The sequence below is a fragment of the Amblyomma mixtum genome, chromosome 1, assembly GCF_055824585.1.
Source record: "Amblyomma mixtum isolate Tamu chromosome 1, ASM5582458v1, whole genome shotgun sequence".
NCBI lineage: Eukaryota > Metazoa > Arthropoda > Arachnida > Ixodida > Ixodidae > Amblyomma > Amblyomma mixtum.
Window position 1 is genome coordinate 152,970,568 of NC_143012.1, and position 27,309 is coordinate 152,997,876.

Sequence of the window (27,309 nt, forward strand, 5' to 3'; positions counted from 1 at the left end):
GAGCCCTCGAAAGCGTGCTTTATCTTCCGCTGGTCTATGCCCGAGCGAGTTTTGGATTGTTCGGGGTATAATAGGCGGCGGAAGATGCTCCATGTCTCTGGAAGACGCATTTGCTTTTTCATGCCGTAGCAGCGGTTCAGCCAGTTTTGCTAGCACAATTTTAGAGCGTGCTTTTCTAGTTCTTTGTTGTCTGTGGATCCTTCTCATCAGGTTTCGGTTGCATCGCTTGTGTCTTTAATCTCTTTCCCATGCTCCTTTCACCCTCCCAAATGTATAGGAGGTGCGAAGCCATGATGGTGGGAACATAATCTTCTGCTATGATTTTCGGGTTGTTTTCGACATTTGTACAGTTTTGTTTGGTCCATTTTTTGATGTTTGGAATTGTTCCGGATGATGAGACTTGGATTCTTTCTTCCCTGAATTTATCACATTCTGTGACACGTGTGAGTCCCCCCTTTTTTGTCCAGTTTCTTGCTGTGTAGAACCTTGTACTTTAGGATAGACTGATCACTACCCAGGTAGTGGGTAAACCTGGGTTTACTCCAGGTAGTCGGTAAACCTGGAGTAAACCCAGGTTTATCCATCTGTGGTCCGCCAGATTTTTCGTGAAGGTGAGATCTGGTGACGTGCCTGTTGAGACGCTCTTACCGGTTCTCGTGGGGGAGCTTGGGTCTGTGCGAAGGGTGAGCGCGAGTTCCTGTACGTCCTTCCGCAGCTGTCTGCCTTTCTGGTCTTGCCTGTTGTATCGCCACACTTGATGCGCAGCGTTGAAGCCTCTTGTAATGATCAGGCTGGCTTTGCAGGCTGTTTTGTGCCGTTCCGCAGAAGCTCTTCATCCAGATCGTTTTCCTATCCTGAAGCTTTTGAGCAAAACAAGATTCCACAAATACGCGTATAAAGCAACCAGAGCAATTTTAAAGGCGCCTGCCACCGTTCTCTGGCTAGTGCGACTGACAAAAACGAAAGTGGTCATTACTGCGGTAGATAAAAAGCTTTACGAAGCCCAAAGGTCGCCTCCCTCTACTCTTCTTTGTTTCTGTAGACTTCCTAGAACTGCCACTGGAGGGCAAAGTAAGCAGTGCAAGTTAGAGTAAAAAAGCCGGCTACGTTTCTGTTCGTACGGGATGCTTTCACGCACTATGAACGTCATGGCAGCGTCATGGCAGCGGTCACGGGAGCGGTCAGCGGTCATGGCAGTGGTCATGCGGAATTAAAAGTAGATTTGCTTGGTGTGTTTTTTCTTAAATTTAGGCAGAGCGTTTTGATGACGTTTTTGAAGAGAGACCTGAAAAGCATCTTCCTCTACTTTTGTGTGCTGTATGTGTTGAGAATAAAGAGGCTTGAATCGTTCTTTTCACCCGTGATGATTTCTACTAGGACCACTTCAAAATCCTTGGGGGTAGTATAATGCTGGATGACCGCGGCGTTCATTTTGACGAGAACGGCTACTCTGGATTTGTTGCCCCTGTCGCTGATGTAGGCCTGATAGTTCATCTCGTTTATGCAGTCTGTGCCTGTTTCTTGGAGTGTTATAGCTCAAGGGAAGGTGTCTTCTTGAGCTATGTATTGCTGTACGAGCGATTTCTTCTTCTCATAACTTCTACATTTCCACTGCAGAGTTGTAGTAGGGATTCGGGTGCTTTTCTTTGCGCGGGGTAGCTTACGTTTGTTGTTTTGACGGTCCATTGTGGTCTGCCCTGAAGTATTCCATGTCGTTCCCAAGTCTCTGGAAAGTTGTTGAACTCATTAGCCAAGCACTGCGCTTGCGGGAAAGTGGCTTCCATGGCTTGCTTCATCTTGACGATGCTGTTTTCAATTCTGTCTATTCTGCTGGTTGTGTCTCTCATTGCTGCCTCGGTTGTTCCTTCGTGACAAAATTGTCGTCTGGTTTCTCCGCGCACCTTCTTTGAGTACCAGGAATTGGTACAGCAAGTCGAGAATATATTCATCTATTTCTCCGACCACAAAGCTTCTGTCATGACAATCAAGAAGTGTTAGTGGAGTGTTTTTTGAAGAAGGAATATGAGTGAAAAATAACAAGTTGTCTGTAATTGTACATACATGTCTTGATCGAATGCTTTGCCTCAATCGATCGAAAAGCTGAAACAGCTGGTGAGCTGTGCTCAAATTTCCCATAAGGAAGTAACGTAATCGTCGGCAATTTTTTTTTCCACATCTTTCAACTCTCCTCTGTCTGCGCATGGCAGGGATTCCGGCTGCCACGTGCAGCCAATGAGCAGTGAGCTAGAGGCAGTGAGCAGGCCCATGCACTTTCCTTCTCATCCTTCCTTCAGTCGCAACAAAGGCGTTTGGGCAGCAGCAATGGCTTACCCATGCATGTGTGTGTGCGCGTGCGTGTGTGTGTGTGTATGTGTGTGCGCGCGGTTGTTTGCGCGCACGCGCCTGCTGTCTGTCGCCTGTAAGTACGCTGTTTAAAGAAGCCATCGCCTTATCTGTGGATGCAACAATGTGCATTCGGGCGAATAAAATGCCGCAAAGCACGAGAACAGTAGGTGTACGAATGTACTGTCAGCAACAGCCTAGTGCTCTGAAATGGAAAGGAGTTTGCTTGTTCCCTATTAATGGATGCCTTTCCCCCTAGGAGCTCGATTAACCTATAGAGATCTTAGTCACCGGCAGGGCGGAATGCCATCGAGGAAGAGAGGGAAAGTAGATTCAGCTAAAGCCTCTCAATAAACTAAATGTAACGCCAAACTTTGAAGAACGCCGCTCCCCTTCTTCCTTGCGTGTCCCCTAATCATTCGGCACTCCCATTGGCCCAAAGCAGTCACGTGCATTCACGCGCTTTTTTCCTGCTTGTTTGGTTGCTGTCTCCTCACCCGCGGTGCCGAACAGAGCGGGCGGTTTTTGAGCCGCCGAGGACACGTTTTTGAGCCGCCGAGACCATGTTTTGCGCCTCGCTGGGCTGTTTCTCTCAGCGCCGTGTTCAAGAACATCTACCTGGGGCCATTACTGCCACCAGACGCTCTCATATAGCATGAATAAAAGGAATGCTGCCTCCAGATCTGATATAATTTGGGATCAGTAACGTTACCGCTTGCTCCTTAGCTTTTATTGCGAAAGCGATACTACGCCAGGTGTCGCGTCTTCGCGGTACCGCAGCCTACCCTTCACAGTCGGTGGTCGGTCATGTGACTACTGACGTCATACCAGAGCGAGATATGGGGCACCAAGTCGGCTCTCAGCGCGCCGCAGCTAGAACTTCGCGGCCGGTCGACCACCTGCGAACGGCGGCAAGCGATTGACGTCATACAAGTTGCAAGAGCTTGCAGGCCTTGCTGCGGTGATGGATGTGTGTTGCAGCGTGTGGTATGACGTCATCCACAGATATCCAGGCGATATCGGGTCTAGAGAAAAGTAGCGCCTGCTCGCCAGTTCATCGGTATAGCTATGGAAGACTTCGGACGCGAGTCAAGATTCTTGTGTTGTGTTACCGTTTAGCCTGATGGAGGCTTTCGATATCGAAGATGCTACAAGTTACACCATATTGATTTCGAAATTACCTAGGCTTAACCAAAGCTAAGCAATTTTTAACAGTATCAGCAGTCATGGGAAGAATTGCGCGCACATTCATTCAGTTACGCACTATTCGAAAACGAACAACCAGCTCGATTATAACCATATTAGCTATTTTCACATGCCAATTCCCTCGATTTTGCCCTTGATGAATTCCTGCGCGGCTCTGTCAGTGGCTAGGACGAAGCCCCATGTTAGCTCTGCACCTCTGAAGGTCCATGGGTGTCGGTGCTGGCGACACCGCGGACTGCGAAGGTGGATGGGAGGGGCAAAGCCGCATGTTTAACCATACTTTGTATTGTCATTTTGTTACGATACTGTATCAAATGCCAAGCACGCCAGCGCTCGCTACAGCGCGCTGATACAAGCGCTGATATGATCCCCAGTAGCTGCTTCCACACACCTGTAAAACGACTGCCGCCTTGCTCCCCCCCCTCCCCCGCCTTCCAAAACGAAAAAGATTGGCTGTGGTTGAGCTCTGGTTAACCCTAGTTGAATTGCGAAAGCCTCGAGTCTCCTTGCACGTTGTTCCTCCGTTTCCTCGGCAAGTCGTCTATGCAGCGTCTCATTCCGACGCTCTCGAGAACTCGAACCGGTCTCTTGGCAGTTGAAGAGTCACTCCGAGACGTGGCACGACTTCTAGCCGCATCTTCGTTACGATGCTTCTCGGATGGTGCGGCGTGTTCTTCTGTCGTCTCTTCAGCGCGTTGTCTCTTGCTAGCTTCGTTCTTTCTTTGTTGCCCCTCTTTCGCGCTCTCCATCACGGCTAGAATCGACTGTTGTTGTTGTTGTTGTTGTTGTGACAGGGAGAAAGATGAAAAGGAAATTGCATGGGCCTGCCTACTGGCTCTAGCCGAGCCACCACCGCTGCCGCGTGCAGGTAGAGGAGAAGTAAAAGATCAGAGGAAAGAGAAAAAGAAAAGGAAAGACGCGCGTCGCAGCAACAACCGCGTCCGCCGATGCGGACGCTGCTGAAAAAACAGATAAGCGGCCGCAGCCGCGATCGTTCCACCTAGAATCGACTGAGGCGAAGCTCATATATATATACCCCCCCGCGAGGCGACACCTCCTCGCCCCCTACCCCAAAGCAGTATATCTGGTGGAACGAGCGGCGACGGCAGCGGCTTCGACAGCGGCGCTATCTGTTGGAGCGCGGCCGCGGCGTTGCTAGGCAACGGTGGCTCACGGTCGTTCGGGGGCCACGGCATACTGCTGAAGCGCGACCACGCGATGAGCCGAGCTGGCTGGCGTAGTATTTTTTTCGCAACAAAAATGGTGTGGTGGTGGAAAATATTTATTTACACATACACTACTGGAGGTTATGCATGAGCTGACCCAAAGGGGGCCAGCCCTTACAAGTACTAGGTGGAGGTCCCTAGTTCTGGACTCCAGTGGCGTCGGCCGCCGCCCGGGCTCGCGCGACCAAGGCCCGTTGGGCCTGCAGGTCAGAGGAGTGAGCAGGGTCGCTTCCCAGTCCTCCCGGGTTGGGTTGGGGTGAGGTGGGATAGCAGGGTTGGAGGGGCAGGCCCGCACCAAGTGGGAGATGTTCTAGGTCTTCTCCGCACAGTGCGGACAGCTGCCCGAGAAAGAAGGGTCGAAATGTTTGAGAGCTGCCGGGCACAGCAAAGTATTGGTATACAGGCGAAACAGAAGCCTTTCCTCCGCCTTTGAGAGACCTTTGCACGGGCGGGGTTAAATACCATGGCCAGATTGATAAAGTAAAACAATGTATTTAAAGGAGTAAGCGGGAGTGAATTCGAGTTCATGATCGTCGGGGTCGGAGGGGTCGGAGGGGTATGTCCGGTGAGAGAGGGCGCGGGCGGCGGCGTCAGCTGCATCATTTCCCTCAAGGCCCATGTGAGCAGGAGCCCAAACTATACGCCGCTGCGCGGAGTCCCCGGTGTAGACGCTGTTTTCGAGAATGCGGTAGGCTAGATACGGTACCGAGCCCTGCTCGACGTTCCGACATGCCCCTCGCGAGTCGGAAATAATTGTTTTTGAATTGGAATGAGATGCAGCCAACGCAATGGCGACCTCCTCTGCGTGTGTTATGTCACGGGCTCGGAAAGTAAGGCCGTTCACTGTTTTGGATTGGTGGACGGCTGCGGCCGTGTGCCATCCCCCGTGGTGGGGGCCGGAGGCATCCACGTAGAATACGCCGGGTTTCGATCCAGAGTGGCGGGCCAGGGCTTCCGCCCGCGCCAGGCGCCGGCCATTATGGTCTTCACGGCTCATGTTCGCGGGAACAGGGCGCACGTGGAGGGCGCATCTCCACTGGGATGGAATACGTACGCGCTCTTCCATAAGAGTGGTGTGTGGGATGTGCAGTCGGGCAACGAGGCGGCGACCCGACGATGTCCTCGAGAGACGTGTGTATTGGTTGGTCAAGTGGGCTTACCGGAGGTCCCGAAATGTGTTCACCATGCCCAGCCCCAGGAGGCGCTTGTTGAAGGTGTTCACGGGGAGGCCCAGAGCCCGCTTAATAATTTTGCGGAGGATGACTTCGAGTGAATCCTCGTCTTGCTTCCGCAGGTGGAGGTATGGAGTCGAATGTAGAATTCGACTGGCTACAAATGCATGCGCCAGCCGCAAGGCGTCCTTACATCGTAACCCCCCACGCTTGATCGAAACCCGGTGGACCAAGCGGCCCACCTGGTCCTCCACCTAACGGAGTTTGGCCAGTGTTGTTTCTGACCGTCAGTTTTGATGTATGAAGAGCCCCCGTACCCGGACTTCGATATTTTCAGGAATTGGACCTGTCTCAAGAGAGAATGAAATTTTGGCTGTGCACTTTGGTGAGGGGCGTATGTACATAAATTCAGACTTTTGGGTGGAGCATTGGAGGCCGCAGCGGTGAGCATAACGGTCCACTATGGTCGCCGCCTCCTGCACGCTGGCTTCAATGTCTCCAAGGGAACCCTGTGGGGCCCACAGTGTGGTGTCATCGGCGTACAGCGCGTGCTGCCCACCGGCGAGAGCGCCCAGCTGGGCCGGTAGGCGCATCATAGCCAAATTGAACAACAGGGGAGAGAGCACCGCGCCCTGGGGTGTACCTCTGGTTCCTAAATAAAAAGGGCCATGTTCTTTATCCTGGATTCGAATTTAAGATTGTCTGTCGGTTAAAAATTGCCGAATGTATTGAAAGGCGTTTCTGCCGCAGTTGGTTTGAGAGAGGTGGGTGAGAATGATCTCGTGGGTTACGTTGTCGAATGCACCCTTCAAATCCAAGGCGAGTACGACCTTGTCATTGTGAGGGCATTCGACGGGGTCGAGGACATCCCGATTGAGTTGTAGCAAGACATCCTATGCAGATCTGTGCGGGCGAAACCGAACATGGTGTCTGCGAAAAGGTGTTTGGATTCCATGAACTCGGACAACCTGTCACGTACCATCGTCTCCATGAGTTTGCCCACACAGGAAGTCAGAGAGATGGGGCGGAGGTTGTCCGTGCTGATGGCCTTGCCAGCTTTAGGAATGAAGGTGACCAGGGCGGTCTTCCAATCGATGGGGAGTGGCACTTCCCCAAGTCAGATTGAGCTAATGCAACTCAATAAAGACAGGTATGCGGGGTCGGGGAGGTTGGCTTACAATTTGACTGTAATTTTGTCCCGACCCGGAGTGGTGCCGTGTTTCATTTTTGCCAGGGCCGCCCTCAGGTCGTGGAGCTGGAACGGTTTATCCAGCTCAACGTTCTCAGAACTTGCATAAGAGTACGCCGGCTCGCGGGGGTCCTGGGTGGTGCACAAGTACTGGTCCCGAAACTTGTGTGCCAATTGAGTTTTGTTGCCCTTAAAGCTGTGTATTGCTCTTTAAAGGTGTTTTTGAGTTTCCGCGCGTATTTGCGTTGGGTCAACTAGGGCGCGATAGAGCCGCCCCGTGTTCCGGATTGACATTTGTCGCGCTGCCGTATTGCATCGGGCCACCCATTTGGAGTCGGCGAGTTGGGCCGCACACTCAGCCGCTCGTTGAGTCAGCTCGGGAAAGGCGCCGCACTAACAAATTTTACGACGTTCCAGGAGGACCCTTCGTCTTGACTATTAAATGTCCATAGAAATTATACAACCAACCAGGTCGACTTAGACATGCAATTTGAATACTCCTATGTAATGGTGACCCTCCTCCCACTCCGCAAGCAGGACCCACCGCTCAGTGTATACTGCAATCCGAAATTGCCGAATGTATAATTCGCGGACCTCTTTAGCCGCGCGCTGAGAGTTGCGGGTCGGGGCCCCCTTCTGATTGTGGGCGATTTCAACGGTCCCGCTCGGATGTGGGGGTACTGCCGTGAAGAGAAGCGGGGACGCAAGTTGGCGGAGCTTGCGTCACCGCTGTGCCTCACTCTTCACACTGACCTAGTCCACCAAACTCGTATCGGCAACTCCGTGACTAGGGATACCTGTCCGGACTTGACCTTCACCCGCAACATTCAGTATGCAGACTGGGTCAACACCGAGGAAACCCTCGGCAGCGACCACTGCCTCCTGGACACTACGATTAGGACCCAACCTTTCGCGCGACCGACAACGCAAGCCCGACTCCTAGACTGGACCAAGTTCAGGCAAAATTGTAACACTACCACACCCATACATGAGCAAGGCTACCAGTCTTGGTCACAACATTTGGTCTCTGGCCTTCGCTCCTCTGAAACTCAAATTCAGCTCTCAGTGGCGGTCTCAGATGTGGACAACCACCTGCTCCACCTCTGGGAGGTCCGGCATTGCCTCGTCCGTCGGTGGCGCCGGTAAAAGCACAATAAAAATGCAAGCATGCCATTATATAACGTGCTCCATCATGCGGCTCACGAAAGAGCAACGCCTAGCTAGCGGAGCACTTTGCTTTGGTCTTATCATCGACGAGCCGCTTCCGGAACTTTATCGGTAGCGCGCAAGCTAGTGCGCCAGCACCATAACCTTACGGATCAATCGCATTCGCATGCCAGTTAAGAAGTTGAAGCCGCGCTGAGCACTTTGGCGAGCGATTGATGCATGGAGACGAAGGCAGTATATGAACCGGCGCCGATGTCGCACGACACAGTGTCTTACTGCTAACAGCGGAAACACCGAAGCGCAACCACGTTATACATCCTCACTTTGTCTTTCTGCAGCGAGTCATAACGCAACGTGAAGAAATTGTGGCAAGAATACGAGCTCAAATGCTAGCGCGATACCTTGCCGCCAGTGCTTTCTCCGTAGAGCGTCTGCTAGCTCCGCACCGCGTAGGGGGAGCCACAGTCGCAACGAGAGAGAAGGAGCAGCGGCGCAGAAGAGGGAGAGAGGAGGTGGCTCTACTTTTAGTTTATTGAGGGGCTTTAGATTCAGCCGCAGGTGGTGCAGCGAGGCAGACAGGCAGGAAAGTAAAAAAATTGCAGTGGATTAGCTGTGCTATGCCAGGATATAAGTAGCGTGGTGGTGTGACACTTTTTATTAACAGCCTTTATGTTAGGCGTTCAATAGGTCCTGGGCCAAGGTGACGAGGGCGCGTTCTAAGTTCAGGTTCCATGATGGGCCACGGTGGGGGTGGTGGGAAAGGATAGGCGGGGGACTGGAAGGCTACGTGGCACTGTGTAAGGCAGTGTTCTATGTCTGCATATGTGTGTGGACAGTTTGGGCACTGAGGTGGGGAAGTGTGCTGGTACAGATAAAGTTTGGCTGGTGTACGTAGGAGATTAAACTGTATTCGGCGAAGAATGCGAGCTTCACGGATCGATAAGGAAGGGTGTGGTGGTGGTAAATCAGCTAAGTCTAATTTTTGCTGTGGGTAGTATTCGTCGACAGTGTGTCTGTAAGCCCTGACCGCCTGCTCCGTCGGTGGGCTCGTCCATGGGATCCCCGGCGCCCGGTGTATAGTTTCGCAGGCAAGCTGGTGAGCCAGCTCAATGCCGGGGATGCCCATGTGACCAGGGATCCACCGAAGGGTCACGGGTCGTGGGCTTAATGTTAAGATGGCGGCATCTAAGGCCGATAGGGTAGGGAAAGGGATGGCTCTTTCATGGAAGACACGCAGAGCTGCCTGCGATTCTGTAGAGACAGCGTATTGGGGGGCGGGGGGTAGGGTGGCAAATTGTGTGATGGCATCGGCGATCCCGTGTATTTCTAGGGCGAGCGTGGAGGGTGGGGAGATGTATGGACCGGTTGTGTGAGTGCTGGTTGTAGAGAGGCAAGGGTGGAGGAAGAAGGCTGCTGTGGAGCCCGCGGTTTCCGTGGGACAGACGTATTTGTAGGCCACCGTCGCAGCGTCCGAGGGTGGCTTGTGGTTGTATGCGTATGCCTGGTGGTGGTGAAAAACATTTATAATGGAATAAATATTTACAGAGAGGTGATTGGGGTAGGCCCTATTGGCCCTTTCCCCTAACAATACTAGATGGAGCCCCTATTCCGGGGCCCCATTGGCAAGCAACGCCGCCCGCGTCTGGTGAACCAAGGCCTTTTGGGTCTTTAGGTCCTGACAGCCGAGCAGGGCCGCCTCCCAGTCCTCTCTGGTGGGGTTGGGGTTGGGGGGGATAGATGGGTTTGATTGACACGCCCAAACCATGTGGAAGGTGTCAGCCACCTCCCCACAGAACTGGCACGTGCCATCAAAGGATGCGTTGAAATGTACCGCCGGGCACAGTACAGTGTTAGAATTTTGATGAGGAGGCGCTCGTCAGCGCGATCCAGACCCTTACAAGGGGCCGGGTAGCGCCGGCGCTCCTCCTTGTAGTAATCGGTGATGTGTTTGAATGTAAGGGCCAGATTATCTGATTGGGAGTAGGCGCCCAAGGACAGGGAGATAGCCCGGGGAGAGAGTGTGCGGGCGGCCTGATCGGCCTGTTCGTTTCCCTGGAGGCCCTGGTGACCGGGGGCCCAAATCAGGTTGCGTGGAGTTGGATCTTCGCATCGGCAGCTATATTCCAATATGCGCCAGGCAAGTGGGGGAGCCCAGCCCAACTCATAGTTCCGACAGGCCCCTCGCGAGTCGGTGATGATGAGAGCAAGAGCAATGGCAATCTCCTCCGCGTGTGTTGCGCTGTAGGCTTTGAAAGTGAGCCCGTTGACTGTGTTTGTGTTGTGTACGACTGCGGCCGTGTACCACACCCCGTGGTGTGGGCCGGCAACGTCCACGTAATGCACATGTTGTTGGTTACCATAGTATCGCGCCAACGCTTCCGCGCGCGCCTGGCGACGACCGCTATGGTCTTCTCTGGACATGTTGCGGGGAAGGGGTCGGACCCGGAGGGCGCGTCTCCAGGGTTCTGGCACTCTCTCCCTTTCCTCAATATGGTAGTCATGTTTGATGTGTAGCCGGTCCAAGAGGCGGCAACCGGACGTGGTCTGTGCAAGACGCGTGTATTGGTTGACTAAGTGGGGTTCTCGAAGCTCCCGGAATGTGTTTACCACGCCCAAGGCCAGAAGTCGCTGGTTGGACGTGGTGACCGGGAGGTCGAGAGCCCGCTTAATGACTTTCCGGTGGATGACCTCCAGTTGGTCATCATCATGTTTGCGCAGGTGCAAGTAGGGGGTTGAGTAGAGGATTCTACTCGTTACGAAAGCATGGGCAAGCCGCAGTGCATCCTTGCTTCGTAATCCGCCCCGCTTGTTGGAGACCCGGCGGACCATGCGGCCTACCTGGTCTCCCACCGTGCGAAGTTTGGCTAGGGTGGTGTCGACTCTGCGTTGGTGGTGTATGAAGAGACCAAGGACGCGGATCTCCTTGGACTCCCGGATCGGTCCCGAGGGGAGACTGATGCAAAGCGGAGTTGTGTCCCGAGGGGAGGGACGTATGTGCACAAATTCTGAATTAGATGGGGCGCACTGGAGCCCGCAGTAGGCCGCGTAGTCGTCGACTAGGGTCGCCGCTGCTTGCAGGCAGGATTCCATGTGGCCCAGGTTACCTTGCGTGGCCCAGATTGTAATGTCATCCGCATAAAGAGCGTGATGTATCCCGGGCAAAGAGGACAATTTGGAGGGAAGATGAAGCATTGCCAAATTGAAGAGGAGGGGAGACAGGACCGCGCGTTGAGGTGTTCCCCTCGAGCCGATGGTGTATGGCCCGTGTTCCGCATCTTATATGCGTATGTAGGCTTGACGGTCTGTAAGAAATTGTTTTATATAGTTGAATGTTTTGTGGCCACAGTTGGTGTTACTGAGGTGGTCCAGGATTACTTCGTGTTTGACGTTGTCGAATGCGCCTTTAAGATCCAAGGCCAGGACCACCTTGTCGTTGTGGGGACATTCGACAGGATCTAAGATGTCGTGGTGAAGCTGCAGAAGTACATCCTGTGCAGACTTGTGAGGGCGAAAACCGAACATGGTGTCCGCGAAAGTGTGCTGTGTTTCGAGAAAACCGGAGAGTCTGTCGCGCACCATCGTCTCCATCAGCTTGCCGACACGTATGCCTGGCGGCGGCCTGCGTGTGTGTGTGCGGACATCTTGCGTGGAATGGGTGCGAGGCGGAGGTTAGGGTGGTAGATCGGAGACTGCGGTGGGTCTGGGAAAGACATGGGTGCGTAGGGAGCCTGTGATAGTATCCACCGCCCAGCTGATGAACTGGACAGGCGGACGATTTGTCTTTCTCGGTGCAGGTTAAGGAGGGCTGGAAGGGGATGGAAAAGGCCTGTTCTGTACAGGTTGTCTGAAGAAGCCTGAGGGGGGAGCCCTAGTGTTGCTTTGTATAGTGTAGTGAGGGCCCGGATTAGTTTGTCTTGTTGTGTACTTGTAAGGGGGCAATAAGGGTATAAAAATTTGTTCAGGGCCAGCACTTCAGCAAGGCGGCTGGCATGTGTCTCGGAGAGGCCGGCATGTTTTATGACTACGCAGCGGAGTAAGTGTGTGATAGAGTGGCATGTGCGTATGGACTGATTAATGGCAGAGGTGAAAGTGTTGGAGGCCAGTGGCATACCCAGGATGCGACAAGAGTCGACACGGGGGATGCGTTGTCCGGCTAGGGTGAGGGAGATGGAGGGGTTCATCGTACGTTGATAAATGCTGTGTGTTATGAGCAGAAGTTCAGATTTCTCCGCAGCGGGTTGGAGGCCCGCTTCGGAGAGGTGTGAGGAAATGGTGTTAAGTGCCTTTTGGAGTGTAGTTTCGACCTCTCCCGGTGAGCCAGTGGTGACCCACAAGGTGAGATCGTCTGCATAATAGAGGAAATGAAGGTCGGGAATATCGGCTAGGGCCCGGGCGAGCGGGACCATGCCTAGGTTAAATTGAATAGGAGAGAGGACGGCACCCTGTGGAGTGCCACGAGTGAGTGGAATGGGGGTGAGACAGTTTGTCGAGATAGCGGATACGAGCGGAGCGGTGGGAGAGGAAAGCTCTGATGTAGTTGTACATGTTGTGTCCGCATTGCGCGTTAGCTAGTATGGTGAGGATCTGGTCGTCTAATATATAGTCGAAAGCCTTGCGTATGTCAACTTTTACTAAGGCTTTCACCTGCGCAGCGTCCTGAGCATTTGTATTAAAGAAGGTGTGTTGAAGGAGAAGGAAAAGGTCTTGGGTGGATAGTGCTCGGCGAAAGCCAATGAGGGTGGGGGGGAGATAGTCGGTGGCCTGAAGATGGGAAGTAAGGCGGGCAAGCACCATGTGTTCCATGAGCTTGCCCGCGCAGGAGGTGAGGGAAAAAGGACGGAGGTTAATGATGGTGGAGGGTTTATTGGGCTTCCATATGAATGAGACCAGGGACGAAGTCCAGTCCACTGGCAGGGTGCCAGATGTCCAGGCGTCGTTGATCACAGTAAGATGAAATGTTTGGGCTTCGGGAGGAAGGTTCTTGAGAGTTGTGTATGTGATTTTATCTGCACCGGGGGCAGAGTGTGTGTTACAGGTGAGGGTGAGGGTGCAGGTGTCCACATCTTGGTGGACACCTGCACCAGAGGGAAGACGCATAACTGCCCTCTTGGAACAGTGGACATCTCAACCGTGCTTTAAGCTAAGTTGTGTTAGTGACAGGAATGCGCTGCATGCGCTGGCATTGACAACGCTGTGCCAAAAACCCGGCGCTGAAGCCATAGGCCTTCGGCGTTCGTTGTGTTCTTTGGCGTTGGCGTTGACACCGTTTTACACTCCGATCAATTTAAAGAAAGGAAGTGCGCATAATGGCTCCCTGTGTCAGTGGACGCCTGAATCGTGCTTACAGCTACGTGGGGTGATGAGAGAGAGATGTGGCTGCAGGCATTGACAAGGTTGTGCCAGAAACGCGGCGCTCAAACCATAGGCCGTCGGCGTTCATTGTGTTCATTGGCATTGTCTACGTTTTACACTCCGATCACTTTAAGGAAAAGAAGGTGAGCGCGCGGCGAGGCACGCCAGCTGTGCGTAGTGACGTCACTTGATCCTTGCGCATGCGCAGTATTGTCGTGAAAGAGAGCACGCGAAACGGTGAGACTGTGGGCAATGTAAGTCACGCTACAAAAACAGAACAATGGCAAAAACACCGTAACCCTCAAGAAGCTCAAGCAGGTGACAGGTGTGATATCGCACCTCATCCGCAGAGTTTCGGGCCACCACAGAGGCATGAAGGAGCACTACCTACGCCATCTCATTCATGACTTCGTCCTCAGCCGTTTCTTATACACAATTCCCTATCTTCGACTCACCAGACAGGACACAGCCGCCTTGGATGTCATGTTAAGCACTGCGTTCAAGACGGCCCTACACCTGCCAGTTAGCACTTCCACAGAACGCCTTCTAGATCTGGGCCTCCACAACACAGTTGGGGAGCTTGTGGAAGCCCATCGCCAATCGCAATACTTGCGACTCACCCAACTATCCACTGGTCGCCATATCCTGGAGTCTCTAGACATTCGTGTCCCAACGAATGACCATACCCTCCTCCCCATCCCTCGGCCCCTCCACCGAGAACTTCTCATCAAACTTCCTCGCAACATGCGCCCCCAGCATCATGAGTCGCGCCGCCGAGCCCGAGCAAAGGCGCTCCAAAAATACTAAGGCTCCGAACCGGATGCCGTATGGGTGGACGCCGCATGCACGGGTGAGGAAGTGGCGGTGGCCGTCGCCAGCTCCTCCCTACAGCCTCTTGCTACTGTCCCCCTCCCCTCTGCCACCTCCTCAGAGGCAGCCGAGGAAGCAGCCATAACCTACGCGCTTGCACACACGGAAGCACGCTACATAATATCAGACTCCAAAACCGCGATACTAAATTTCGCGCGCGGGTTAGTTCACGTCCCTGCGTTTAGCATACTGAGCTCGCCTGCAGCCCACCAGCCCCGCCATTAGGAGCTGATATGGGTGCCTGCGCACTTCGGGAATCCCGGTAACGAGGCCGCCAATGCGTTAGCCCGAGGTTCTTTAAACCGGGCGCCGTCGGCCTCCGATCTGGGATTCACGCGGGATCGCATGCACTCTTTCAGCGATCTGATGCAGGCCTTTCGGGCCGCGCGCCTGCTTTACCCCCCACCCTACCCCTCCCTAGACAACTACCACCAGACGCTCTGGCGACGCCTCCATACGCGCACCTGCCCGTCCCCCTATCTGCAATCCCGATAACACTCCACTAGCCCTTCCTGTACCCTCTGCCAGCATCCCTCCGCTACCCTTTCCCACATCCTCTTCCTCTGCCCGGCGGACCCTCCCACGCGGGGCCTGGATCACCTCACCACTTGGGAGGCAGGGGAGACCCTGCTGAGTCGTGGCAGCAGAGGAGTGCGGACGTGGCCGCATGCGCTCTGCAGTTTTCGACCGATCCATGCCACCAAGACCCACCGAGCCACCAAAAGCTCTTTGGACCTGATACATCTCGCAAGCTGGACCACGTGGACACCGGTCTCAAAACGGTAGGCCCAATTTCTAGGCAATTTACCGGACTTAGAAGCCACCACAAGGTCGCGTAGCTAACCCAACGAACGCGGCGTTTGAGGGAGACCAGGCCGCGTCGACGGCATCGACGCGGCTTGAAATGAACCCCTGCCGCCCGAATCCATTGAACTGCAAGCCCCCCATGAGCGGACCCACCCAGGATCCGCCCGAATTGCAAGAAATGAACGACGATTGCTTCAGCCACTACTCTGACGCCGAGACCACCGGAGACGGAGGGTTCGAGGGCGCCGCCATGCAGCACGACCAACCCGGTACGTCAAATTCGTACGATACCTCCGAGCAATGGAGATTTACACCTCAAAACGCCAGAAAAAGCAGCAAAGGAGCGGAATGCGGAACGCCGCCATTTTGAACTCGAACGAGACCCAGAGCGGGGAGAACAATAGCAAGATGGCGCCGGACGCCTCGGCAGCAGGTGGCGCGAGCGGAGCAGCAGCTGGCGCGCCAGCTGCGCGCAACGGACAAAGACAGCCGGGACGCAGGCTACCGCCGCATCCAAAGGGCGATGCAAAAATCATCATCAGACCAAAGAATGGCCTGCCGATTAAGGCGCTGAAGGCGATAGAAATCGTGCGAGCCATCACCGAGACATGCAACAACAACTTCACGGATGAAGACTTTATAGTCAGACTAAGAACAGGATCGAACATCATCATAGCAAGTACTTCGAACGAAGAAGCAGCGAAGATGATGCTGGGAATAACCAACCTACGAGTCAGAGGTCAAGCCTACGAAGTAAACAGATACGTGGCGATGCCGGAACGTCAAGCGAGCCGTCATACACGGAATCCCTACGGGAACGCCGACAGAAACGCTCAAGGCAAAGATACGAGGGCGCACCCAGGGAGTTGTGGTGCTTACCGCAAGAATGCTACGAAAATCGGAAACGGCGGGCATCACCTTTGACAGCCCCATCATACCCAAGTACATAATCTTTGCCGGAGCAGAATTCAGATGCTACCCATATTGACCGACGAGGCAGGTGTGCTACATTTTCTGCCAGCAAGGTCACCGGTCCGACGTCTGCCCGACGCAAAACACCAAGGCGTGCAGGCAATGTGGCATGCATAACCCACCTGAGAACCACCAATGCCAAGCCAAGTGCCTGATATGCGGAAGCGACCACGTCACCGGATCCAGGGACTGTAAGAACCGCCTAAAGAAAACTAGAGAGCTGCGAGGCCGACAACACCAGTCTCAGCAGCAGCAACAGCAGCGCAGCAGCATGGAGAAGGAACGGAGGCAACGCCCACCGAGATGGTTTAGCTCGCAGGGCGAACGGAGCGGATCCTGGAACCACTCACGGAACGGGTCACGGAGCCAGTCACGGAGCAGTTCACGGAGCCGGTCCGGGTCCTTTCCACCCCTGCCGCCCCCGGTCATCAAGGGGCAGCAACAGCAGCAGCAGAAAAAGAAGAAGAAACCCAACGGTGGCACGAAGGTGAGCTGGGAAGCAGGCCCTCCCAAAACTCTGCCTCTGCACTCGGGAAACAATCAAAGCAACAGAGAAAAACAGCTAGAGGAAGAAAACAGGGCACTAAGGCGAGAGCTAGAAATTAGCCGCAGAGCACGCGAAGAGCAGGACTTAAAAATCAACAGGCTACAGCAGGAGATACAGGACTTAAGGTCAGGCAGCCCTCCCATGCCACCACCACCACTCCCGTAAAGTCAACCCACCCAAATGACACAGACCAATTTCGCCAAGTTTATGGCAGAAGTGCAACAAGTAATACAAAGAATAGAACAGCAGGTAGCCATGCAACGAACAGAAATCCGCATCCTGCGAAAACAGAAAATCACCGAAGGCGTTAAAGTTAAGTTCAATCAGAGACGCCCGGCGTAAGAAAAATACAGTACGAGAGACGAATCCGAAAACTAAACATGGACAGTACAACCAGAGGTGCGAATAAGGAAGAAAAATTAGAAATATGGCAGTGGAACTGCAGAGGATACAGAAGAAAACAGGATTATTACAACAATACACCAACACGCAACTAACTCCACCTGATGTAATTCCCCTACAAGAAACTGGGATCACCGCAACACTCCAGGGCTACACGTGCTACGAAAACTCGGAAGAAGGCAGAAGGACGGCAATCCTAGTCAACAAAGCCCTCATCGCCATAGGCGATGATAGGATTGCCGACACAGACGTGGAGCACGTAATAATAAAGATCACACCGAAGAAAGAAAGGGAGGAAGTATATTCGTCGTAAATATATACAGCCGCCCAAGACAAAGTAGGGCGAAATTCGACGCGCTGTTTAAGGGAGCAAACAAACTAGCCAAATGAAACGCACTAGTCATATTAGGAGACTTTAACGCAAGAGAAGAGAGCTGGGGCTACACAAGAACAGATATGAAGGGAACAGCGGTAACCCAGGCAGCCGACAGTATCGACTGTGAGCTTATCACTGACGCCGACGCCCCTACGAGAATCAGAAACAGCGTGACCAAGGACACCTGCCCCGATCTCACGTTCGTCAAAAGAACAAGGCAAGCGGAATGGGACAACCTAATGGAAAACCTAGGAAGCGACCACTATATCCTAAAGACACAAATTACAATAGCGGATAAAATCAGACGACAGATAGGGAAGGCAAACATAACGGACTGGAATGCCTTCACAGCAGCATGTGACGATGCGATAGGAAGTATCGAGTCCATCACGGAGTGGGGGAACTTGCTCAAAGAAAAACAACGCAATTTCACCAAAGAAATTGAGCGTACGCCGCAATCACCGGACGTAGACTCCAGACTAGTCAGGCTATGGGAAGCTAGGAGGGGACTCACAAAAAGGTGGAAACGACAGAAATACAATAGGAAACTCAAGCTGAAAATCGCAGAAATCACAAAAAAGGCAGAGGAGTACGCGATGGAGCTAGCAAGACAAAACTGGCAACAATTTAGCGACTCCCTGAACGGAACCATAAGCACCGCAAAAACAGGGCGCACACTCAAGGCACTTCTAGATCCAGCAAAAACAAAGACAGAAAACAACAAAGCCGTATACCGACTGGTACACCAATACGAAGGAACAGACTCGGAATTATTGGACAAAGTACGCAAAAAGTGCTGCAGCGAGGGCAACCCAGCAGCCTATGCAGAGCGCCACAAAGCAGAAGAAAACAAAAAGCTAAACAGACTAATCACCTGGGAAGAGGTGTACGCAGCAATAAGAAACGGAACAAAGAACACAGCCGCGGGCGCGGACAAGACCAACAACGCGGTCATACGCAACCTCAGCGACGAACAAATAGAAAAGCTAACCGAATACCTCAATAGGCACTGGCAAGCGGGAACTGTACCGGAAGAATGGAAACACGCGGAAGTCGTCATGATCCCGAAACCAGGCAAGAAACTTCAAGTAGAAAACCTCAGACAATCTCCCTTACATCGGCGCCTAGGTAAAATCTACGAGAGAGTGGTCACGAGAAGGCTACAAAACTATATGGAAGAAAACGAACTTTACCCCCCCCCCCCCAGCATGTTTGGCTTTAGAACCAGGCTTTCAACCCAAGACCTGCTTCTACAAATCAGAGAAGTACTGAGCAACACCCCGCTCAACGGAGAACACATCATCATGGCACCGGACATCAAAGGCGCCTTTGATAGCGTAAGCCACGAAGCCATCATGACAGGACTAGACAACTTGAACTGCGGCACGAAAATACACAGCTACATCAAGGCATTTTTGTCCAACAGAACAGCAACAATCGGCCTGGGAGAGCTAAGATCACAAAAATTCAACTCCGAACAAAGGCACGCCGCAAGGATCGGTTATTTCATCCATCCTTTTCAACGTTGCCATGATCGGGCTAACCCAACAACTACAGCAAGTCGAAAACATACGACACGCAATGTACGCCGACGACATCACCGTATGGGTAACCAAAGGCTCACTCCGGGAAAAGGAAGAAAGACTACAAGAGGCCGCGAAATGCATAGAAGACTATGCCAAGGCAAGAGGACTAGCCTGCCCGACAGATAAGTCCGAGCTCCTAAGAGTATGGCGAGGCAAGAAGAACCGCACCGTCCTCGAGGAAGAAAACCTGAGGCTAAACGTCCGACTCGAGGGACAACTAATCCCGAAAAAAAAACACTCATCAGGATATTAGGAATGTGGATACAATAGAACCGAAGGTGCACTCACACCCTAACAATACTTAAAACAACAACCAACCAAGTAGCTCGCATGATAACAAGGATCTCGAGGAAAAGACACGGCATGAAAGAGGCAGACAGGCTACAGCTGGTCAGAAGCCTGGTGGTAAGCAGAGAAACATAGAGCCTTCCATACTACCAGTGCACAAAAAACGAAATGCAACAAGCGCACGCACTTCTGAGGAAAGCCCTCAAGACGGCGCTTCACTTACCACAATCAACATCAACCGACAAACTCTGCCTCTGGGGCTACACAACAGTCTCGAAGAACTCCAAGAAGCGCAAATAATAGCACAAATAGAAAGGCTAAAACTATCGGCAACGGGCACAAGACTCCTGAACAGATACGGCGGTGAAGCTACAATAAAGGAGACACAGAGCACGGAGACGATACCAGACGAATACAGAAACACCATCAAAGTAGCACCGATACCAAGGAATATGGACCCGAACCTACACATGGTGCGAAGAGAAGCAAGAGCAGAGTACGTACAAAGAATACTGGCTGCTAGAAACCACACTGTGTACGTAGATGCCGCTACATACACTAGTAACAGAAACCACAAGAAAAGCAAAGTGGCAACGGTGATCAACTCGGACCTAAAAGAAATCACCAGCGTGTCAATACGGAACTGTACGGTAGTCGAGGCCGAAGTGGCAGCCGTGGCTCTAGCGGCAGCGGAGGGCTACCGATGCAACAGGTCCTTAACAATACTCACCGACTCACAAGCTGCATGCTGCAACTACCTAAATGGCAGAATCAGCCACAGCGCGCTCCGCATTCTCCCCTCAAGTGGCAAAACCGAAAACAACCAGGCCAAACACATGATAGTTCGGGTGCCGGGACATACCGACATTACGGGAAATCAGGAGGCGGATAGAATAGCTCGAGGGTACGCAACAAACCTAGCATCCAACATTCCCCACCCCACTGAGGATCCCGAGCAGGTAGCCCAAAGCTATACAGACATTCTGAACTACTACAGAGGGATCAGACGAAAATACCCGCCCTCACACAAACAACTCAATAGAGAAGACGCCGTAGCATGGCGACAGCTACAAACGGGAACATTCCCGTGTCTAAATATCCTAAGTAAAATCTACCCCACACAGTACAAGAGCGAGTGCCCGTGGTGTGGAGACAAACCAACATTATACCATACCACATGGGCATGCCAGAAAATAGACAAGCTACCCATAATTGAAAACCCGAGTGCGGAACAGTGGGAGAGGATGCTATCCTGCGACATCCTGAAAGTCCAAAAAGGACTAGTAAGGCGTGTACACAGGGCAGCTGCCCTCAGCGGAGCCCTGGGCTAGGGGCACCGACCCTGATGATAAGATGGAAGACTTCATCTGAAGCGGCAAAAAAAAAACAATATCGTAAATTAGAGCAAATAAACTTTTACCACCACCACCACCACCGCGGACCCGGCCAAAGAAGCCGTCGCAACCAGCCGGGCTGCCGACGTCATGGTCCGCAGGAACATGAACGTTTGAGTGCTGTGGGGCCGTGCGGGGGCCCAGGGGTCTGTGAGCCCCAAACTCCTCTACCTAAAATAAAGTTTTTACGATGATGATGATGGAGGACGCTTAAGCTCCCCCTTTAGGTGCGGAACGCGCGAGCATCTTGCAGCGCTGCAAGGGAGTCAACGAAATACCATCTCCCCTTCGACGCGACGCCTTGCCCGTTGAAAAAAATTCAGGGGGCACTTTGTCTAAAGTGCGTAGAGGCGAAAGCGTTTTCCGCACCACTTTCAGTGCTTCTGTGGCACTGGTGGCGTCACATGTAATTGAGTACTAATTACTAAGTGATGACAAATCACAAATTAATGGTTAATTACTGATTAATGCCTGAATAATAATTAACTGCTAATTAAGCTTAAGCTTAAGCTTAAGCTTCGCCTTTAGGAGTGGAACGCGACAGCGTGTTGTAGCGCTGCCAGGGAGTCCACGGAACGCCACCACGCGTTCGGCGCGATGCCTTGCCGTTTCAACGCAACGGTTTTTGAGGAAAGGAAATGGCGCAGTAAATCTCTGTCATCTCGGTGGACACCTTAACCGCACCGTAGAGGCACGGAGGAAGTGGGAGTGAAAGAAGAAAGACGAAGATGGCCCGTAATGAAGAAAATGAAAATTGTATTTGAGGAAAGAAAATTACGCAGTAACTGTCTCACATATCTCGGTGGACACCCGTCAAAATTCAGGGGGGGGGGGGTGCACTTTTTTGACCTAAAGTGTGGTCACTGATGTGTGGTTAAGATCTTAAGCTTCGCCTCTAAGAGTGGAACGCGAGAGCGTCTTGCAACGCTGCCAGGGAGTCCATAGAACGCCATCGCCCATTCGGTTCTACGCCTCGCTCGTCGGTAAATTGGTTTTTGAGGAAAGGAAATGTATTTCTCTCTCATATCTCGGTGGACACCTAAACCTCGCCGGAAGGGAAGGGAGGAGGATGGCAGTGAGCGAAGACACCGTATTCACTAGACGTGCCTTTGTTCATTCCAAACCATCGAGCTGGCATGGCGGAGTGGATAGCATGCTCGTCTCGCACTCCGAAGACCGGGGTTCGATTCCCGAGCTCGACCAATTTCTTACTAGGTTTTATTTATTTATATGGCCTGACTAGAGAAGTTAATTAGGCGAATTGGGTAATTAAGCAATTAATTAAGCTCAGTCCCACTTACTTGGAGCATCACTATATGGTCCCTTCAATTGGTTGCATGGTTACTAGCCAAAGTACAATTGGCCCCGTTTGAAATTGGCGCACTGTGACGTCACGACCGTTTCGACCAACTGAAAAGCGTGACATTCTCTGTCGACAACTGCTGCTTACAACGATGAGACATTAAAGGCTTTCGCCTTAATAACTTTGAACGCAACGCATTTATCAGGAAAGCAAATGTCGGAGCAGTTGTCTCACATCTCGGTGGACACCCGAACCGCACCGTAAGGGGCGGGAGGAAGCGGGAGTGCAAGAAGAGAGAAAGAAGTGCCGTCATGAAGGGTATGAAAACTGGATTTGAGGAAAGTAAGTGACGCAATAAATGTCTCAAATACCTCTGTGGACACCCGCAGCCACCATTAAAGGTCGCCAGTTCGAATTCCTGCCGCAAGCTATGGGCTCTAACTTAACTAGTAAGTTTATGCTGCACGAAACGCTGAATCGCGTGACGCATCAGGGAACAATCTGCACCGAACGGTTGGCATGATGCGATTTTATTGCGAAAGCAATACTACTCGCACTTTCAAGCCTTCGCGTGACTCGGCCGCAGTTACGCTTGACCTTTAGCGAAGTGAATATGGGCGACCAACTTGCTCGTTCAGATAGCCCGGCTGCAGTTACGCCGCGCCGCGCACCTGTGGCGCTACTGCCGCTGCGACGTCATACCAGCTGTAGATTATGGGCGACCAACTGGCTCCTTCAGAGAGCCCGGCTGCAGTTACGGTGTGTGTTTGCCGCGCTGCGCACCTGTGGCGCTACTGCCGCTGCGACGTCATACCAGCTGTAGATTATGGGCGACCATAATCTACAGCTTCTTTTACCACCACCACCACTAGTACCACATTTTTGTTTCTTGACAACCACATATTTGTTTCTTGACAACTGTATCCTTGTATTCTCAATTGTTTCTTTGTCTTTTCACAACGCTGTTTTTGTACAATATTATTTATAGTGGGTTGTTATTCTTGTTTTGCTTGTCTTTTTTGTTTTTGCCCTGCTAATCTATTTCATTCTCATTATATAAATATTACTTATTTAAAATACCATTGTTATTACTGCTAATTATACCTGTCTGTGATGCTGGTTGTTTTTTAATCAAGTTAGTATTAATCATCCGGGGGTCCCGTGACAGTCGCTTGACTTTGGGACCCTCGCCTGTATACTGATTTTATGTAACCGAAAAAAAAAAAACTCGCTCCTTCAGAGAGCCCGGCTGCAGTTACGGTGTGTGTTTGCCGCGCTGCGCACCTGTGGCGCTACTGCCGCTGTGGCGTCATGCCAGCTGTAGATTATGTTTTCTTTCCCTCAGTCGCGACAACATCAAAAACAAAATATATAAAAAAAATTACCGAACACGTTTTGAGTCGTCGCGCAGCGGCGGCCGGTAGCCACGCGTGACCTGTAGACGCGGCGCACTGCGTTCCTTCAGTTGGAGACGCTGCGCTTTTGCTTTCGCAACCTACCAGGCTTAACCAAAGCTAAGCCCCCGCGAATTTTTTCCGTTGCGCAGTGCCAACTACAACTACTACTGCTACTACGACGCCGACGGCTTTTCGACCGAACGGGCTCTATACTCTCTCGCGTAGAAACGGAGAGCAGCGCAGTGGGTGGAAGGCACAAAGGTCGCAGTTCAGATAGCGGTGTCGTGTCTTCCCGAGTCTCCGGCGGCTCGCTCGTCGCGCATGCAGGGCAGATGGAGAGGCCAACGTGGTGGTGGTGGCGAAGAGACGGATCTGCTAGAAACGGCGGGGCAGCGTATCAGGTAACAGCAGCCGCATGAGGGTTGCGAACGTCGCAAGGAGTCATCTGTGGAGTTCTATGCCGCGTTGACGAGGCGCCATGATGGGCACGACGGATGTTTGATAAAGGTATGCGCCGAGCGACGCTCGTAGATTCGCCACACAGTCTCAAGCGGATATACTCTGTCCGACGGGAAGGTCGAAAGCATGTTGATGTCGGAGCTGAACGTGCAAGACCGCGCCGCTAGCGGTGGTCCTCGCTCATGAAGCAGCGCAGGCCAGCGGCAAAACGACCTCGAAGCAGAGCTGTAAAGCCAGGTGCCTAAAACGAGCTCGATACAAACAGGCCTAAGTGAAGTAGGCAAACTTGCCCGAATAAAAAGGTAAAGCCCAGTACGTAAAAGTGCGCAAAAGAGAAAAGCAAATCCAAGTAGCTATTTGCGTATCAGGTTGGCTCGTCGCGTGCATAAAATGTCTGTAAATATGGTTGTGCCTGCGCTACCGCCCTCGCTGCGTGCGTGCGCCAGACCGACCTTATCTGCCGGAAGCGCCGCTAATTCCAACCAGCTTTCACCGACTAATGCTTGAAGCCGGTTTCCTTTGCTCAGCTAATTTTTTTGCTCTTTGCATAGATCATATATAAACTTTTTCTATTTTTCTCGTGCCTCTTATGGCGGGTACCACCTTTATTACTATACACTGTGGTAATGCCTGACTCTTTGATGTTTCATTCTGCAGCTATACCGTTCGCAATGTGTAATATTTTATAACTCACTATACCCACCGTTTTCTTCGTTTTGAAAATTTATTGTGTTTTGCTATTCCTTTGTGCTTTGTCACTACTGTTAGGTGTAACGCACTCCCTTCAGTAATTATTTGCCCTGAGCATCAATAAATAAATAAATAAATAAATAAATAAATAAATAAATAAATAAATAAATAAATAAATAAATAAATAAATAAATAAATAAATAAATAAATTGTAAGGCTAAAGAAGATGCGTCTGATGGTTTGAGTGTGCGGCTAGCATAAGCAACGACGTATTCGTCAAAGCCAGGTTTTCGTTGGGCGAGGACAGCGCCGAGGCCAACACCGCTGGCGTCCTACTTTACGGCCGCCAAGCCTCTGCTACTATCGACACAATTCTCCCTTACCACCCTGATGAATCTGAATATCGGCCTGTTTCCCAAGCCGCGCAACACGCCGAAGCCTGCCGCCAAATCGCCCGCTCACTCACGACTGACACCCAGTATCGCCAGCGCTCTCGCATCGACCAAGACCAAACCTCACCGAACTATTCTTCTGGAGCATTTGTGTGGCTCTGGATCCCTTCAGGCACTCCCGGTCTCTCCTCAAAATTTCTGGCAAAGTACCATGGTCCCTACCGTGTACTGGAGCGCACCTCTCCGGTTAATTATGTCGTGGAACCCCTCACGCCGTCTCCTGATCTCCGCCGCCGAGGACGGGAGACCGTTCATGTCCAGCGCCTCAAGCCCTACTACGACCCCGCCGTCTTGCCATCATCCTAAGTCGCCAGGATGGCTCCTCTTGTCCCCGGGGCGATTGTAAGGCTAAAGAAGATGCGTCTGATGGTTTTGCAAAGACGAAGACGAAGTGACAGTGCTCTCGAGAGTCTTTGGCCAGCGCTACGCTTGTGTGCCTTTCGCCGACCTGATCCCGGACTGCTGCCGTTGCCATTCCCGTCGCCCCAGTACCTGGTACTAAACCCCCCGTTACAAAATAAATAAATAAATAAATAAATAAATAAATAAATAAATAAATAAATAAATAAATAAATAAATAAATGATTTCATGTCAATGAAGACTAGGTGAAGGCGCGACATACATTGAATTCATGGGCAGAGTTGTTCCCGATGCGCTACTCTCTATTCAGCACTAAGATAAAGCGACGAAAAAAACGGAATCCAGTGCACTTACCGAGAAAAGGATGTGTACGCCAGTGTATTGCATGATTTGCGCTCGCTCCTCGATCACACGAGCCGGCAAGGGTTCATCAGTTGAAAACGCGGACATGGTCCCTTCACAACTTGTTCAAGATGCGGTGCGAAAGGTAGCTCACGGACGGTTCGCACGGAAGTACTACCAGCGAATGCCAGCCTGCAAGAACTGCGCAGCATGCGCCCAAATTTCCAGAAGCTTCTACGTGGTTCCTCGAACAATAGAACGCGGAGAATTGATGAGAAGTCCGCGCTCGCTCGTCTGTAAAGACCCTTGGATATTCAGGGATGAATAGGTGAAGCATAATTAATGGCGCAAATAAAAACGCACACACACTGCTCACAGAATGATGCCCTGTGCGCAAAGGCTTGAAGCAGCCGGACTACGTATTCTGCCCGGTGAAATACGTGCTAAAGTAGGATTATGTGCATGCGTTTCCAGAAGTTTCCACCAGAAGATGCGTATTTCGCTGGAACCTTTCTTTACGTCCGTTTTTAATGCAGGAATGCATGTCACGGCTACATTTTCACATGAACTCCCTTGTCTGCAAATTTTTGTCTGTCCGGTTTCCGCTCCGTCACACAACTGGCAACTTCGCAATATTAAAATAAACAGAAGAAAATGAAGTTTCAGTAGGATTCAAACCCACTCATCTTTAGTCCTAGGCTCACGCTCTAACCTCTCGGTCACTGCCGCAAGGTTCCAATTGTCGTTTCTGTATGCTGCATGTTTAACAAATAAGGAACTGGTGACACGAAGCGTTCCAAATGGTTACTTCTAATAATTAAAAAAATGTTGTTAGTGGCTTTTTATTGATAACAAAAATTAGCTGTGGTTTAACTCCTGCTGAACTTGGTTAGAGAGCGAAATCTATGGCGTATCGGGCAACTATAGGCGGCTTGGCGTCTGTAATGCTGAGTGCGTTCGGGAGGCAGCGCGCCCACCCTGCCACTTCGTCATGAGCCTACGGGACATGAACGTTTGAGTGCAGTGGGGCCGTGCGGGGGCCCACGGAGATATGTGTCCCAAACTCCCCTATTGTAAAAAACGTTTTCAACAACACCACCACCTGCTACCTCGAAAGAGGCAAAGAGGGCGCCATTACCTTAGCCATCACACGCACGGAGGACCGATATACTATCAGACTCTAAAACTGCCACACTAAAATTGGCTCGTAGTCGCGGGAGAGCTCACATCCCTGCATTTCTCATGCTGAACTCCCTCGCCGCCCAGCCGCCCCGCCACATGGAGCTGATACGGGTGCCTGCCCACTACGGGAATCTCGGAAACGATGCCGCCAACTCTTTAGCCCGAGGTTCTCTCAACCGGGCACCGGCGGCCTCCGACCTGGGGTTCTCGCGGGAGCGCATGCACT

At 52.0% G+C, this 27,309-nt stretch overlaps 1 protein-coding gene and 1 pseudogene across 1 annotated transcript in view; one reads left to right on the forward strand and one right to left on the reverse strand.

Annotated features, from left to right (window-relative positions):
• Positions 1 to 26,009, reverse strand: part of LOC149368007 (uncharacterized) — a 151,956-nt gene extending 125,947 nt beyond the window's left edge. The window contains exon 1 of the mRNA XM_089575514.1: positions 25,914 to 26,009. Within this exon, the coding sequence (XP_089431640.1) occupies positions 25,914 to 26,009 (96 nt within the window). The remainder of the gene's footprint in view (positions 1 to 25,913) is intronic.
• Positions 15,430 to 20,902, forward strand: LOC149368009 (uncharacterized; annotated as a pseudogene).
• Positions 26,010 to 27,309: the final 1,300 nt, after the last annotated feature.